At 41.1% G+C, this 17081-nt stretch overlaps 1 protein-coding gene and 1 pseudogene across 6 annotated transcripts in view; one reads left to right on the forward strand and one right to left on the reverse strand.

Annotated features, from left to right (window-relative positions):
• The window catches only part of ATR (ATR serine/threonine kinase), a 186760-nt gene that overhangs the window by 100099 nt on the left and 69580 nt on the right, over positions 1-17081 (forward strand). For all 6 annotated transcript variants that reach the window (XM_059688266.1, XM_059688268.1, XM_059688267.1 and 3 more), the window contains 2 exons: positions 14512-14632; positions 15935-16072. In XM_059688266.1, coding sequence (XP_059544249.1) covers positions 14512-14632; positions 15935-16072 — 259 coding nt within the window. The remainder of the gene's footprint in view (positions 1-14511; positions 14633-15934; positions 16073-17081) is intronic.
• On the reverse strand, positions 3499-5360 carry LOC132231886 (serum response factor-binding protein 1-like; annotated as a pseudogene).

Below are 17081 nucleotides of genomic sequence, written 5' to 3' on the forward strand. Positions count from 1 at the left end.
AATTATGGATGGCATTCTACCTTAGGTCTTCCATTTTTGTCTATTTATTAAAAATTTTTTTTAATTAAATCTTTATTGTTCAGATTATTACAGTTATTCCTCTTTTTTCCCCCCATAGCTCTCCTCCACCCAGTTCCCACCCCACCCTCTGCCCTTACCCCTCCCACTGTACTCATCCATAGGTGTACGATTTTTGTCCAGTCTCTTCCTAGACCCTCACACCCCTTTCCCCCCAAGAATTGTCAGTACACTCCCTTTCCATGCCCCTGGTTCTATTATATTCACCAGTTTACTCTGTTCATCAGATTTTTTATTCACTTGATTTTTAGATTCACTTGTTGATAGATATGTATTTCCTGTTCATAATTTTTATTTTTACCTTTTTCTTCCTCTTCTTAAAGAATACCTTTCAGCATTTCATATAATGCTGGTTTGGTGATGATGAACTCCTTTAGCTTTTTCTTATCTGTGAAGCTCTTTTTATCTGACCTTCAATTCTGAATGATAGCTTTGCTGGGTAAAACAATCTTGGTTGTAGGTTCTTGCTATTCATCACTTTGAATATTTCTTGCCACTTCCTTCTGGCCTGCATAGTTTCTGTTGAGAAATCAGCTGACAGTCATATGGGTACTCCCTTGTAGGTAACTGCCTTTCTTTCTCTTGCTGCTTTTAAGATTCTCTCTTTGTCTTTTGCTCTTGGCATTTTAATTATGATGTGTCTTGGTGTGGTCCTCTTTGGATTCCTTTTGTTTGGGTTTCTCTGCACTTTCTGGACTTGTCAGTATATTTCATTCACCAGGTAGGGGAAGGTTTCTGTCATGATTTCTTCAAATAGGTTTTCAATATCTTGCTCTCTCTCTTCTTCTGGCACCCCTATAATTTGGAATTTGGTATGCTTGAAGCTGTCCCAGCGGCTTCTTACACTATCTTTGTATTTTTGGATTCTTTTTTCATTTTGTTCTTCCAGTTGGGTGTTTTTTGCTTCTTCGTATTTCAAATCTTTGACTTGATTCTTGCGCTCCTCTGGTCTGCTGTTGGGTGTCTGTATAGTATTCTTTATTTCAGTCAGTGTATGCTTAATTTCTAGTTGGTCTTTTTTCATATCCTCCAGGGTCTCACTAAATGTATCGGCGGTTTCTAGAAAATTCTTGAGGAACCTTATAACCGTGGTTTTGAACTCTATATCCAGTAGTTATCTTTTATCCATTTCTGTCATTTGTGACCTGATTCTTTGTCTCCGCATTTTTTATGCTTCCCTGTGTTGGTAGAGTGGCTTTGTGTGCTAGGTGTCCTATAAGGCCCAGTGGCTCAGACTACCCAATTACCTGAGGTGGACAGTCTTGGTGCACCCCTTTGTGCACAGTCTTATTGTAGTTAAGCCTTGATTGTTGTAGGTATCATTGGGAGGAATTGACCTCCAGGCCAATTGGCTACGAGAATCAGCTATGTCTATGGTGGGAGAACTTCTGTGCTGAAGACACCCTTCTGGGCAAGACTTGCTTCAGTGGGGCTTTGGTGCTCACTGAGTTTGCCCCCTGAATGTGTCCCTTATGGATCTGAGGAGTTGTAATCTGGATGGTCCCACTCTGATCACTGGGTACACTGGCTCTTGGATCTAAGGAGGTGCTAATTTAGCCTCTGCCTGAGGCTACCCAGCAGGGGCTATGAAGAGATCTGCAGATTCCCCTTCCTTGTTTGGGGTTGGAGGTGCCCAGATGAGGCCCAGCTGTGAAGCAATGCAAGCTGCTGTGGGGCTTTGGGCCTTCTCTTGGAAGTTCTGGGTCTGTCTGGCCCAGCTGCAGTTTGTTAGGTAATTTTCAGATTGCAAAGGGCCAGGGCATTCATATGCAAAAGCCTCTGCCGCAGCTTGGGTGGGGCGGGGTCTCAGGGAATCAACAGGGCAGAGCAAACAGCTATGGCTGATCCTCAGCCTTGCCTTAAGTGGCTTTTCTCAGTGTCCCGTAATAGCTGTAAGCACCTCTGAGAGAAAGCTGCCCTCGAGTTCCGAGTTTTGCCCGCTACCAGACAGTCCAGTTTCTCCCTGTATGAGTCTGGGTCTCCAGAGACTTCCCAGAACTGGAGTTCAGAGCAGTCAGGGGCTTGTGACTCCCTCCTGATTGAAAAAGACAGCCGCATCCTCAGTTGCCAGCCCTTGCCGTGTGCGCCTCCGTACCTCTGCACTTTACTTCCGCACCTTCTCTGAGTCTCAGTGTGCTTTTCTCTTTCCTTCTAGTTGTAGAATTTCCATTCAGCCAGCCTTCCTGTAGTTCTGGATGATGTCCGTTTTGTCTTTTCGTTGTATTTTTGAAGTTGTTGTGGGAGGCAGCAATTTCCAGTGTTTACCTATGCCGCCATCTTGGTTTCTCCTGACCTGGACGTTCTTTGTCTTTCACATTGAAATCATCACTTTTAAAGCATTTAAACCAGCATTCAGAAGTATCTTGAGATGGAGCATGTTCACCATAAGCTTCCCACAGTATACAATAACTTTCAGCAGCACTTTTCTTCAAAATAAAGTAATGAGTTAAAACTTCCTGCACCTGTTCTTTTTTTGGCACGAAATTCGAAATTTTTAAGCATAAAAATATCTATGATGTTAACACCTTCAGCAAATTTGATATATGAAGTTTTGGAGCTTTTTGTCAATACAACAAAATAGCATAAATATCAAATCGCATATATATCAACATATGTGTAACTCTATCTCTGGAAAAAAATCTGTATTATTGACCAGTACACCTGGTAAACCGTGACTATGTGGTGGTCAGGGCCTGGGGGTGGGGATGGGAGCTGGGAGAGGTTAATGGCGGGAAAAGGAGGATCTATGTAATACTTAAAAAAATATATTAAATAAAAAATATCCTTGGGTGAGGATTAACAAGCAAACATAAAGGAACAGTATGAGCATATTTTTAAAAACCAATTAATGAGTCTGGTCCGCATGGCTCAGTGGCTGTGTTGACCTATGAAACAGGAGGTCAAAGTTCGAGTCCCAGTCAGGGCACATGCCCAGATTGAGGGCTGAAATCCCTGTGTGGGGTGTATAGGAGGCAGCCGATCAATGATTCTCTCTCATCATTGGTGTTCCTATTTCTCTCCCCCTCTCTCTTCCTCTCAAATGAAAGCCAATGTATACAGTTGATTTGTGGAAGGTTTGTATAAACATAACTTGAACACACTTAAAAAAGAGAAATAAAGACAACAACAAATTTATTTCTAGGCCCCTCCAAAGAGACTTCTTCAAATATGAGTTTAAATAATGGGCTGGTAAAAATTAAAGAGAAGAAAAAGAATTTTTAGATGGAAATGTTCAGAAAAAAAGTTACTAATCATCAGATGTAATTTTTCCCCCTTGAAACAGCAAATTTTTTGTTTTTTCTCCACTTCCTTGCTTCCCATGAGGATACTGAGGCAGCTGTGTGTTTTGTATTTTCAAGTCCTCATTGTGCACCCTAAAAACTGATCCTTGAGCTGAAGTTCATTTGGTTTTCTCTGTGCCTATTCTCTGTAATTTCTTTCAAAGCCATTCGAGCCTTGGAAAAGCTGTAATTCAAACTTCCTTGCTTGTGTACTTGGCTCGTTTTTGTCATTTTTATACCCTGATGGGATTCAAGTATATCTTCTTCAGGGAACACTTTTGGTGGGGATTTTGTTGCAAAGCTGAAGCATGACAACTGCTTTCTTTGTTTCATGTCTGTCTGACTTTTCCAATGAAGAAATTATCACCACTATCACTGTCCTCAGACATGGAAGATTCTAAAGCCTTTCTTCTATGCTGTCATCAAAATACTTTTCTTCTTCATGTAATTCATCATCACTGTTACCACCAAGTGAGCTATAGGACTTTTTTGTGTGTGATTTTACATAATGTTTTCATTTTGGGGTCAGCAGGTGTCTTCTGGGATTCAGAGGGAACTATATAATTCTTTTCAGAAGGCTTTAATGGAGAATTTGGAATGTCCATTGTTTTGGGCCCATGTTCCATCATGGCTATTTTTCCTTTTGAACTATTTATTGGTTTCATTGCCAATATTTTAGCTTCTTTGTCATTTTGCTCACTGATAATAATTCCTTTATGCTGTAACTTAATGGTATTATCATTTGAATATGATGTGTCCTTGGAGTGATTTTTGTCTGAAGCATTCTTAGATGAATTTGTCTTGGACCTTTAAAGGCTTTAACACAAGCTTTTAGCACATCTGTTTTTTCCTTCAGAAGAGGGTGCCTTGGTAGTCTGGCAATTGCTCTTTCAGTTACATTAGAATCAGGCTTTTTGCAAATTTTTTCAAAATTGATATCATCACCAAGAGCAGATATAGTTACTATATTGGCTTTCCATTCCTTCATGGCATGAATTTCTTCAAGCAATTGTTGATCCTATCTTTGGTTTTTTAAAAGTGCATCTTCAGCACTCTTCCTTGACTTTAGTCTGCCAACACTCCTGACAAGTTTTCGGGTAACTAAAACTCAGATTCTCACCCTAGCTGATTTGTCTCAGTGGAAAGAGCATCGGCCTGTGGACTGAAGGGTCCCAGGTTCAATTCTGGTCAAGGTTATGTACCTTGGTTGCAGGCATATCCCCAGTAGGGATGTGCAGGAGGCAGCTTATTGATGTTTCTCTCTCATCGATGTCTCTAACTCTCTATCCCTCTCTCCCTTCCTCTCTGTAAAAAAAAAAATCAATAAAATATATATTTTTTAGAAAAAAAATAAAAAATAAAACTCAGATTCTCTTCCCTTCTTTTCTCATCTTCACAACCTCATTATTGAGGTTCAGATTCCACAGTTGAGACATGGTAGATCTGAGAAGAGGATCCACTGCTGCTGGCATGTGAATGCCTCTCCCTCTATTATTACAAAAAGTATTTTCTAATCTTCTTTTCAGTTTTGTAACTTTGTTAGGACTGATTGAAACAGATAAATTATTAATTATTTCATTTAGAAATTATAATTTTAGGTAGTCTAGGCCACATGCTAATTGGATATGTGACCTTGGATAAATTACTACTTTGAGCCTTAATACCAGGCCTTGTAGTAAAATTTATATATATCAAGACGTAATACGCAAATTATCCAGGCCGCTGTAACAGTCACGACCAGCTCAGGAGGAGGTTGTTTGTGCAGATGGGCTGGAGGGCACTGTGCGCTGTGAGGCAAGCCATGGATGGCGCAGCCCCAGAGCAGGGAGGCAAGGGGGCGTGCCCAGGCCGCCGCTGCTGGGAGACAGCACCCCAGCAGGCCTGGGAGCGGGAGCTGAGAGGCAGGAGAGCATGCACAGGCTGCTGCTACTGGGATACGTTGCCCCAGCAGGCCCACATCTGCATGTGAGCTGCAGAGGAAACACCTTTCTTACAGCTCATTGGCTCGGCTCCCTGTACACCACTCTCAGTGTTCTTGATAACTTTGGTAATAAGATTTCAAGAAGGTGATCTAGAGTTTTTCCACCTCACTCCTGGAGGAAAAAGTGAAGGTCCGCTGCTAGTGGGGCTAAGAAATGTCATATCCTGCCCTAGCTGGTTTGGCTCAGTGGATAGAGCCTTGGCCTCCTGACTGCAGGGTTCAGGTTCGATTCTGGTCAAGGGCATGTACCTAGGTTGCAGACTCCTCCCTGGACAGGGCCCAGGTCAGGGCTCATGCAGGAGGCAACAAATCGAAGTGTCCCTCTCACATTGATGTTTCTCTCTGTCTTTCCCTCTCTCTTCCACGCTCCCTAAAAATCAATGAAAAAATATCCTCAGGTGAGGATAAAAAAGAAAGAAAGAAAGAAATGGCATATCCTATGAAAGAGACATCTTGAAAAGGGCCTAAAGAAACTTGTCATTTTTTCGTGGTGGAGTGACCGGAGTCCGTGTTGAAAACACCTTGGTGGCCGGCAGTGGCAGCAGCAGTAGGGTGATGGGGGTGGTGCCTTCTTCTGATCAGCCCGCAGAGGGAGGCCAGACTGTGGTTTGGAGCAGGCCTAAGCCGTCAGTAGGACATCCCCTGAGGGCTCCTGGACTATGATTGGGGGCAGGCTGGGCTGAGGGACCCGCCCCCCAACCCCAGTGCACAAATTTCATGCACTGAGCCTCTAGTCTATACTAAGGAAAGGGGAATGTGCTAATTAGACCGGACATCCTTTCTTCGGGACAAAGCTGCAGCAGGCAGGGGTCAAGGCTGTGGCAGTAAGAGCCGCGGGCAGGGGCCGCGGCAGAGGCTGCAGAGGTGTCCAGCCATTGTGGATGGGGGTCAGGGCTAAGGCCCTTGCATGAATTTCATGCATCGGGTCTCTAGTCCTATATAATAAAAGGCCAATATGCAAATTGACCAAACAGCAGAACCACCAGTTGCTATGATGCACACTGACCACGAGGGGAAGATGCTCAATTCAGGAGCTGCCCCCTGGTGGTCAGTGTGCTCCCACAGGGGAGCACTGCTTAACCAGAAGCCGGGCTCATGGCTGACGAGCGCAGTGGCAGTGGTAGGATCCTCTCCTGCCCCTGTGGCAGCACCAAGGATGTCCAACTCCTTGCTTAGGCCCACTCCTGCTGGGAAGTGGGTCTAAGCCGTCAGTCCAACATCCCCCGATGACTCCTGGATTGCAAGAGGGCGCACACCTGGCACTGGGCCTCTAGTTCTTTAGAAAAGCTCTTGAGTATGCATACTTACATGCTAGATAACTTTTTTATCTTTATACACTTTTTAAACATTTTAATTTTTTAAAATATGTTTTTCTTGATTTTATTTTTTTATTTTTTAAATTAAATGCTTATGGTTCAGATTTTTACAGTTATTCCTCTTTTTCCCCCCGTAGCTCCCCTCCATCCCATTCCCACCCCACCCTCTGCCCTGACCCCCCACTGCCCTCATCCATAGGTGCACGATTTTTGTTCAGCCTCTTCCCGCATCCCCCAAACCCCTTCCCCCCCCAAGAATAGTCAGTCCACTCCCTTTCTATGCCCCTGATTCTATTATATTCACGAGTTTATTCTGTTCATCAGATTATTTATTCACTTGATTCTTAGATTCACTTGTTGATAGATGCATATTTGTTGTTCATAATTTGTATCTTTACCTTTTTCTTCTTCTTCCTCTTCTTAAAGGATACCTTTCAGCATTTCATATAATATTGGTTTGGTGGTGATGAACTCCTTTAGCTTTTTCTTATCTGTGAAGCTCTTTATCTGACCTTCAATTTTGAATGATAGCTTTGCTGGATTAAGCAATCTTGGTTGTAGGTTCTTGCTATTCATCACTTTGAATATTTCTTGCCACTCCCTTCTGGCCTGCAAAGTTTCTGTTGAGAAATCAGCTGACAATCATATGGATACTCCCTTGTAGGTAGCTGACTGTCTTTCTCTTGCTGCTTTTAAGATTCTCTCTTTGCTTTTGCTTTTGGCATTTTAATTATGATGTGTCTTGGTATGGTCCTCTTTGGATTCCTTTTGTTTGGGGTTCTCTGTGCTTCCTGGACTTGTAAGTCTATTTCTTTCACCAGGCAGGGGAAGTTTTCTGTCATGATTTCTTCAAATAGGTTTTCAATATCTTGCTCTCTCTCATCTTCTGGCATCCCTATAATTCGGATGTTGGTATTCTTGAAGCTGTCCCAGAGGCTCCTTACACTATCTTTGTATTTTTGGATTCTTTTTTCATTTTGCTTTTCTGGTTGGGTGTTTTTTGCTTCTTCGTATTTCAAATCTTTGACTTGATTCTTGCGATCCTCTGGTCTACTGTTGGGAGTCTGTATAATATTCTGTATTTCAGTCAGTGTATGCTTAATTTCTGGTTGGTCCTTTATCAGAACCTCAAGGGTCTCATTAGATTTCTTGAGGGTCTCATTAAGTTTATTGGCAGTTTCTAGAAAATTCTTGAAAAACCTTAAAAGTGTGGTTTTGAACTCTATATCCAGCATTTTGCTTTCCTCCATTTCTGTCATTTGTGTCCTATTTCTTTGTCTCCAAATTTTTTTATGCTTCGCTGTGTCGATAGAGTGGCTTTGTGTGCTAGGTGTCCTATAGGGCCAGTGGCCCAGCCTCCCCAATTACCTGAGGTAGACACTCTTGGTGCACCCCCTTGTGGGCTTTGTGCACAGTCTTGTTGTTGTTAAGTCTTGATTGTTGTAGATAAAACTGGGAGGGATTGACCTCCAGGCCAATTGGCTGTGAGAATCAGCTGTGTCTGCAATGGGAGAACTTCTCTGCTGGAGACACCCCTCCAGGCAGGCCTTGCTTCAATGGGGATTTGGTGCTCACTGAGTCTGCCCCCTGAGTGTGTCCTTTATGGATCCGAGGAGCTGCAATCTGGATGGCTTCAGTCTGATCACTGGGCACACTGGCTCCTGGGTCTCTAAGGAGGTGCTAATCGAGCCACTGCCTGAGGCTATCCAGCAGGAGCCAACTGTGACACAATGTAAGTTGCCCTGGGGCCTTGGGCCAGGGCAGTTTGTTAGGTAATTATTAGATTGCAATGGGCCAGCCCTGTCATATGCAAAATCCCCCGTGCACGGCTTGGGCGGGGCAGGGTCCCAGGGGATCAACAGGGTGGAGCTAGGAGTGATGGCTGCTCTCAGTCCTGCCCTCAGAGGCCCTGCTTCTCAGTGTCTCGCCTATCGTTGCAAGCACCCCCGAGAGAAAGCTGCCCTCGAGTTCTGACCCATGCCGGATAGTCCATTTTCCCCTATATGAGTCTCAGTCCCCAGATACTCGCCCGGAACTGGAGCTCAGAGGTTGAGACTCCCTCCCGATTGAAAAAGACAACCGTGTCCTCAGCCGCTAGCCCTCTCCGCATGCGCCTCTGTACCTCTGTATTTTACTTCTGCACCGTACCTCCTCTGAGTCTTGGTATGCTTTTCTCTTTCCTTCTAGTTGTAGAATTTCCACTCAGCCAGCCTTCCTGTAGAACGGATGATGTCCATTCCATCTTTTAGTTTTATTTTTGAAGTGGTAGTGTTAGGCAGCTATCTCCGGTGTTTACCTATGCAGCCATCTTGGTTACTCTGACTGTTTTTCTTGATTTTAGAGAGAGAGAGGAAGGGAGAGGGGGATGAAATAGACATCAATTAGTCGCCTTCCATATGCACCGTGACCATGGATTGAACCTGAAACCTGGATATGTGTCCTTACTGGGAATTGAACCAGCGACCTTTTGGTGCACAGGATGATCCTCAACCAACTGAGCTACACCGGCCAGGGCAAAACATTTTATTTCTTATGAACAGCATCATTTAAATATATATTTTATTATATAAAGTAAAATTCCACAGTTAAATTTTGGTTTTTCTTTTTTGAGGATACTACACTTATTTATTTCTGTATTCTGTATTTTATTCCTATATAGATAGATGCTTACGAGTTTCTGTGATCTAGTGGAAAGTTTATAGTCTTTGGATTCACATAGATCTAAATTTGATTCTTAGCTCTGCATTTGCTAGTTACTTAACATTTCAAAGTCTCAATTTTTTTGTCTTGATAATATTGATGGTCTTATTTACCTTGAACAGTTATTGTTAAAAATAAAGAAGATAATTTTAAAATTTACCTGGTAGAATGCATAATATTTAATTGATACTCAATAATAAATGCTTTTTGAATCCCAGCTTGCTCTTTTGCAAGGGGTAGGGTGGCTTGCCTATTTCACATAAAGTGGAAGGTAACATTTTTGCCTATTTCATTTTCATTTTCCATAAGAAGCAAACATTGCAAACTTTCTATCTATGTCCTATACAATAAAAGGGAAATATGCAAATTGACCCTAACAGTGGAACAACCAGGAATGACCAGTTTCCATCACACACTCTGACCACCAGGGGGCAGACCCTCCATGCAGACCCCCTGGTGGTCAGTGCTTTCCCACAGGAGAAGCTTCTCTCAGTCACAAATTGGGCTGATGGCTGTGAGTGCAGTGGTGGTGGTGGGAGCCTTTCCTGCCTCCTCGGCAGTTGGACATCCCCCGGGGGCTCCTGGGCTGTCAGAGGAATGTCTGATTGCCAGCTTAGGGAGCAGGCCTAAGCTGGCAGGTGGACATCCCCCGAGGCGTTCTGGACTGGTAGAGGGCACAGGGCAGGCTGAGGGTGGCCCCTAGTGCATGAATTTTCGTGCTCCGGGCCTCTAGTCCTATCTAATAAAAGAGAAAAATGGTAATTGGCGTACGACGATACCCTTTTCATTGGCTAATCAGGGCTATATGCAAATTAACTGCCAACTAAGATTGGCAGTTAACTGCCAACAAGATGGCGGCTAATTTGCATATGTAGGCACAATGCAGGGAGGCGAAAGGGAAAGCAGGAAGAAGCCCCCTGCCACTGACAGTGACCAGAAACCCAGTGGGGAGCTAAGAGCTGCGGGGCAGGGCAAAGGCGGCCCTGGGGCCGCCTTTGCCCTGCCCCCCAGCCATGATTGGAGAATCAGGCGCCTTTTCCGCCCTGGCCAGTGATAGCAGGAAGTAGGGGTGGAGCCAGCGATGGGAGCTGAGCACGGTTGAAGCTGGCAGTCCCAGGAGCTAGGGGTCCCTTGCCTGGGCCTAAAGCGGAGCCCACGATCGCGGGGCCGCTGCAGCTGTGGGTCCCCGCTGCCCGGGCCGGACGCCTAGGCCAGAGGCCTCAGGCCTGGGCAAGGGGCCGATCCTGCGATTGGAGGGTGGTGGGGGTCAACGCCTGAGGGCTCCCAGTATGTGAGAGGGGGCAGACTGGGCTGAGGGACACTCCCCCCCCCCCCAGACACACCCAGTGCACGAATTTCATGCACCGGGCCCCTAGTATATATATGAAAGCCTAAGTGACCAGCCAACTGGCCGGTAGCTATGACATGCACTGACCACCAGGGGGCAGAAGCTCAACGCAGGAGCTGCCTTATGACAACAACTTTGCAGAGTACCGTTGCACTCTGGGACCCATTGGGGCAGCGGTTCTTAACCTGTGGGTCGCGACCCCTTTGGCAGTCGAACGACCCGACCCTTTCACAGGGGTCGCCTAAGACCATCCTGCATATCAGATATTTACATTACGATTCATAACAGTAGCAACATCTGTAATGTATGAAGGAGCAACGAAAATAATTTTATGGTTGGGTCACAACATGAGGAACTATTTAAAGGGCCAGAAGGTTGAAAACCACTGCATTGGGGGGTTGTCGGACTGCCAATTTCAGCCAGATCCCTGCAAGCCAGGTTGAGTGACCCCACTGGTGCACGAATTCATGCGCACCGGGCCTCTAGTTCTTTCATAAGAAGCAACATTTCAGTGGTCATTTATAAGAGTGATCTTAGCAGAGCAATGAGAATTCTTATGATCCTTCTACTTTTATATCTGAGACCTTGAAGGAACCTCTAAGAAGTCTCCCAATGGTGGAAGTTAGGAGACTTATCTGGCTGGGATCTGCTCATTGAAATTGTACTCATAAAATAAAAGGTCATTAGCGGGGCAGTTTTAATGGAAATTTGTTTGAAAGCTTTTGTATAAAACAGCAAGATGCCTGGCTGGTGTGGCTCAATAGGTTGAGTATTGTACCGTGCACCAGGAGGTCATAGGTTCGATTCCTTGTCAGGGCACATCCCCAGTAGGGGGCATGCAGGAGGCAACTGATCAATGTTTCTCTCTCATTGATGTTTCTATCTCTTCCACTCTGAAATTAATAAAAACATATTTAAAAACAAAATAAAACACCAAGATACCAGATTAAGCTACAGGTCACTTATATAGCTTAGACTTCTTGATATTTACTTCATTGGGCCTGGGAATAATAAAGAATTTCCTAAAACCATATATATTTTTTGCTGCCCTAAACTTCTATATTCTCCTTTAAATTTTTTTTTTCAGTTAGGGCATTAATATGCAATCACTAAACTTGGATTAAAGGATGGCTGTCTTTGGGAGATTTTATTTTTAGAACTTAGATCAACTACAGTTCAAAGTTGCCATCAAAATTATTTCCAGAAAAAAAATTCGGCTGCGACTAAATAGAATCTGGCTCGAATACTAATATTGGCAATTTTCTTACTAAGTTCATTATAAAGCTCGGTAAAATCATCTAGAGAATTATACTTAAGATGATTCAAAATAGTGATGGTTAATTGAGAGATCATTGGATCTTCCAATTTTTTTTAGATATTTAAAATATGGTGAAATATATAATGTTTGCTGGGGACCTTCACTATAGGGCATTTATTATATTTCTCATTTTCTAACCTTAATTGGTGATTGACAAGCAACGTACTCCCCTTAAAAGCTACACACATGTAATAAGGTGAGAGCTATTCTTTTTTTAAAATACATTTTATTGATTTTTTAAAAAACATATATTTTATTGATTTTTCACAGAGAGGAAGTGAGAGGGATAGAGAGTTAGAAACATTGATGAGAGAGAAACATCGATCAGCTGCCTCCTGCACACTCCCCACTGGTGATGTGCCCGCAACGAAGATACATGCCCTTGACCGGAATCGAACCTGGGACCCCTGAGTCCGCAGGCCGATGCTCTGTTCACTGAGCCAAACCGGTAAGGGCTAGGTGAGAGCTATTTGATCATGTTTAAATGTTAATGCTGAGGAGCAAATTGGATCATGTTGAAGTTATAGAGGAAAATTGATAATTGATATAGCCTGAGGATGATAGCCATATTCCTAATGAGTGATTAAACCTAGAGGAAGTAAAATATTTTCCTTTGTAATAGGGGAAGATAAAATTATGGATATAACTTAGCTAAATTTACAGATGTGATTATGGGAAGCAGTGGTTTATTTTCTCCATGAAGTATGAGGTATAGAAAATGACCCTGTTGATGCAAGTGGCAGTGGAGTTGGTATAGATATAATTGGGAAAGTGAGGATTTGACATAGGCACTGTGGAAAACAAGAGTAAGCTAATATGCAAAGCTTAGAAGGATTTCTGGGCTGCAGAAAGGTGCACTGATGTTGAAAATTAAGAATATACAGTAGTACCGACCTCATAAGCAATTGTTTTTCTGCTATCAGTCCAGTGGCCTGGATATCATTACAGTGAAGGCAAACATTTAGATTGACCCAAGGTTTGGAGGTTGGCAGATGAGTACAGCTGGTAGAGACAGTGTGGCAGTGGAATGGGTAGAGGATGTTATCAAGAGAGTGCTTGGCCGAAACCGGTTTGGCTCAGTGGATAGAGCGTTGGCCTGCAGACTGAAAGGTCCCAGGTTCGATTCTGGTCAAGGGCATGTACCTGGGTTGTGGGCACATCCCCAGTGGGAGATGTGCAGGAGGCAGCTGGTCGATGTTTCTCTCTCATTGATGTTTCTAACTCTCTATCTCTCTCCCTTCCACTCTGTAAAAAATCAATAAAATATTTAAAAAAAAAAAAAAGAGAGAGTGCTTGAAGTAAGGGACAATGAAAACCAAGCTGGTTTGGGAAAGAGGTAATGAAAGGAAGGTATTATAGATAAGGAGAGTTTAGCTGGGTCAAGGGATAAAAGATCTCAGTGAGAGAGAAAATCTTTATTAGAGTAACTGGGTGAAAGGACTGGAAATTTGGGAAACTGTAGCCATAGAGTAAAGTGTTTAAGTACTTCATTTTGGAAGTGATGACGTTTCTTTGTATTGGCCAGTGTGTTCTGATAAAGTGTGGAGAAATTCATTGAGAAGTTTCAAGTTTAATTAGATGTCCATCCAGACATTGAAGCCAGTTAGGATGATACGACTCGGGGAAGAAAGAAAGCACAGAGCAATGTACTAAAGTTATTAATGAGCTTGATAATCAATGAAATTGGTAAATGCCCTTAATGAGGAGTAGAGAAGAGAATAGTATTCCTGAGTGACTCGAAGCTCAAAGGAAAAGATCTTTCTTACAGGAGATAAGAAGGGCATTCAAAGGATCTGAAAGGAGTACTGAGGAAGAGGAGGCCTACTGTAATCCTTTGAAGTATTTGGCATGTATTAAGAATGACCTCCCTGCCCTGACTGGTTTGGCTCAGTGGATACAGCATCGGTCTGCGGACTCAAGGGTCCCAGGTTCGATTCCAGTCAAGGGCATGTACCTTGGTTGCGGGCACATCCCCAGTAGGGGGTATGCAGGAGACAGCTGATCGATGTTTCTCTCTCATTGATGTTTGTAACTCTCTATCCCTCTCCCTTCCTCTCTGTAAAAAATCAATAAAATATATTAAAAAAAAAAAAAAGAATGACCTCACATCCCATCATTAAAAAGAATGTAGAAAAGCCCTGGCCAGGTAGCTCAGTTGGTTAAAGCCAATGTTGCAAGTTTGATTCTGGTCAGGGCACCTACAAGAATCAACCAATGAATGCATAAATAAGTGGAACAACAAATCAATGTTTCTCTCTCCTTCTCCTTTTCTCCCTGTCTCTCTTCCTTTCTCTAAAATCAATAAATAAATTTAAAAAGAAAGATACAGGAAAAGTAGTATCTTTAACTAGGTTTCAGTAAAGACAAAGCACTAGTGGGATAGTCAGTGGTAGAGTTGATAGTTTCTTCAACTTTATTTTTATTAAAGATCTTAACAGATGGTTATATAATTATATATTTTTTCAATACACAAATTTTCAAAATTACAGATACAAGAGTTCTCAGAAGTCAACAGATTGGTCTGGAGTAAAGAAGCCAATTTACTTAAGTAAATTAGGTAATAACTTTGCAGAATGGTCAGCATCTTGGGCAGGTTATCTTATAACAAAGGTAAGAGAATTGTGTTAAGAATTTGTTCCCTGAACACAGAAAGTCTAAAAGAAGTGAGGACATCTATCTGAATACATAGCACACACAGGAGGCATTGAAATATTTGTGTTGACAATGATACAAATTTTTGTAGAAAATTTTAGTAGAAAATGTTTACTAATAAAGAGTAACAATTTCTCTATTGCTACCAGTTTCTGAGTAAGGAGGTCATTGTTTTATCAAATTTCTGTGGTCTTAATGTGTTTGTAAACATTATTACTTTATGTTTGTTCATTTTAAGTTGTAAAATACTGTTTAAAAGGAAGTTAATGCCTTATCAGAGTTCATTACATAATAAAAAATACTTTATGTAATAAAAGATATATTTCCCTTTATTGGTTACTTTTAAAAGAAGATACATGATCTGAACTTGCCCCAAAATAAAAATAAAGATTTTTAAAAAGTTGAAATTTCATAGAAAAATAGAGGTATAGTTCTGATAATGAAATTTTTACATGCCCAAAGACAAAAAGGTATTCTGTGTTCCAAGAAAATGTTTAAGGCATATTTATAATCCACAACTTTAAAAAAATTCATATTTCTGTTAGTGTTTAAAATATTATAATTTATATTGGTAATTTTAAGAAAATTTCTGTCATTTTTTATAAACATACTGAAAATATAATATGTGAAATGTAGAACATAATTGCTTCTAGCAATGGATTTTTTTACATTTTTTTAAGTGAAGCATTTATATTTGAAGAAGGGAGGCTATAGAATTTTGTAAGAGAATAGTACTGTAGGTAAATCAAAGGATAGGTCATATTAATAAAATTTGACTCTAACCCTAAGTAATTTAATGTTCTATTAAAATTTTTTTCTCCTATAGTTAATCACTCTTTATTACTCATTAAAATGTTAACCATATGTTTGATGTGCTGGCCCAGAGCATACTTTTTGGTTATTTTACTCATCTGTGTGCTCAGGGAATTAATGCTCTAAACTTAATGTTAGCTAAGTAAAATATACTGTAATCAAGGAAGTTAATCTGTAACAAAACATCCTGCATTAAGAAATGAACTGTAAGGGGTAAAGGCCATTTATACTGAGGTAGTTGGAGCCCAGGTAGCTGTATTGCCTATAGGGATCTCAGTAGTTCAGGCACTTGGAGGTATTTAGAGTAAAAAGAGAGGCGGGGATCTGAAAGCTGCCTTGCTTGAGTGCATATGCCTCCCTTTTTTGAAAGAGTACCCACTCTGTAATCTCACATGTTTTTCTTTGACATTAAAATTCCTCACTTTCCCTCAACCATTGAGTTTACAGGTTCGGCATGATCTTGCCAGTAAAATTTTCACCTGCTGTAGCATTATGATGAAGCATGATTTCAAGGTGACCATCTATCTTCTTCCACATATTTTAGTGTATGTGTTGTTGGGTTGTAATCAAGAAGATCAACAGGAGGTAAGAGGGATTATTTTACTTGGGTTCTCTTTGTCCAAACATTTTCCAGCATATTAGAAAGACTTCATATTAGTAGGAAATGTAAATCAGTACTATGAATGTACATATGTAAAGGCATACAATATTCTCTTTATACTTTTAATTATAAAAAAATTATATATGCTTAGTGCAGAAAGTATGTAAAATATATACCCAAATAATCACAGAGCTTTTGAGAAGGATACAGAAGAAAATATTAATAGTGGTTTTTCCTGGGAAATGGTACTGTGAATTAGGGTAGGGGAAGGAGAATATTTTATTATTGACTTTTATAATATTTTGTAAATTCAATTTTTTAACTACATACATATAGCACTTTTTAAAATGTTTCTTTTTAACACCCTAAGTAGCATATTACTATAGTCTTAATGTAAAAATTAAAATTAGATGAATAAATCAAAGTATACTCATTAATTACTATCCTAATCCTAAATCCTCAGAGGTTATTACTGCTAATTAATTTGATATATTTTTTTTCAGGCCTTTTTTTTTTTAATGCAATTGATTCTGTTTTGTTTTTTTATGGTAGTATCATATTGTAGGTATTGTTCTGCAACTTGCTTTAATTTATTAATTAAGAGAGACAGTGCCACCTTTTATTAGTGCTCATAGTATATTTCCACTTTATAGTTGTATGATGATTTATTTAAATATTGCCATAGTAATATTGATTATTTCCAATGTTTTGCTTTTACAAACAATGCTATGGTGAGCATGACAATTCTTACTTGTGGACATGTTTGTGTATGTGTGTTTAGGGTGGATTCCAAAAAGTAGAACTGTTGGATTATATAGTATGTATATTTAACATTTTATTAGAGACAGCAAATGTACATACAGATTTAGAATCCTACCAGTTCACAAGTCTATCCATTTCCCATACACTGGCCAGTACTTGATATTTTCAAACATTTAAATTTTAGGCAACATGATGGGTAAAAAAAAAAAAAAAGGACATTTTATTGTTTTA

The sequence above is a fragment of the Myotis daubentonii genome, chromosome 3, assembly GCF_963259705.1.
Source record: "Myotis daubentonii chromosome 3, mMyoDau2.1, whole genome shotgun sequence".
Taxonomy (NCBI): Eukaryota; Metazoa; Chordata; class Mammalia; order Chiroptera; family Vespertilionidae; genus Myotis; species Myotis daubentonii.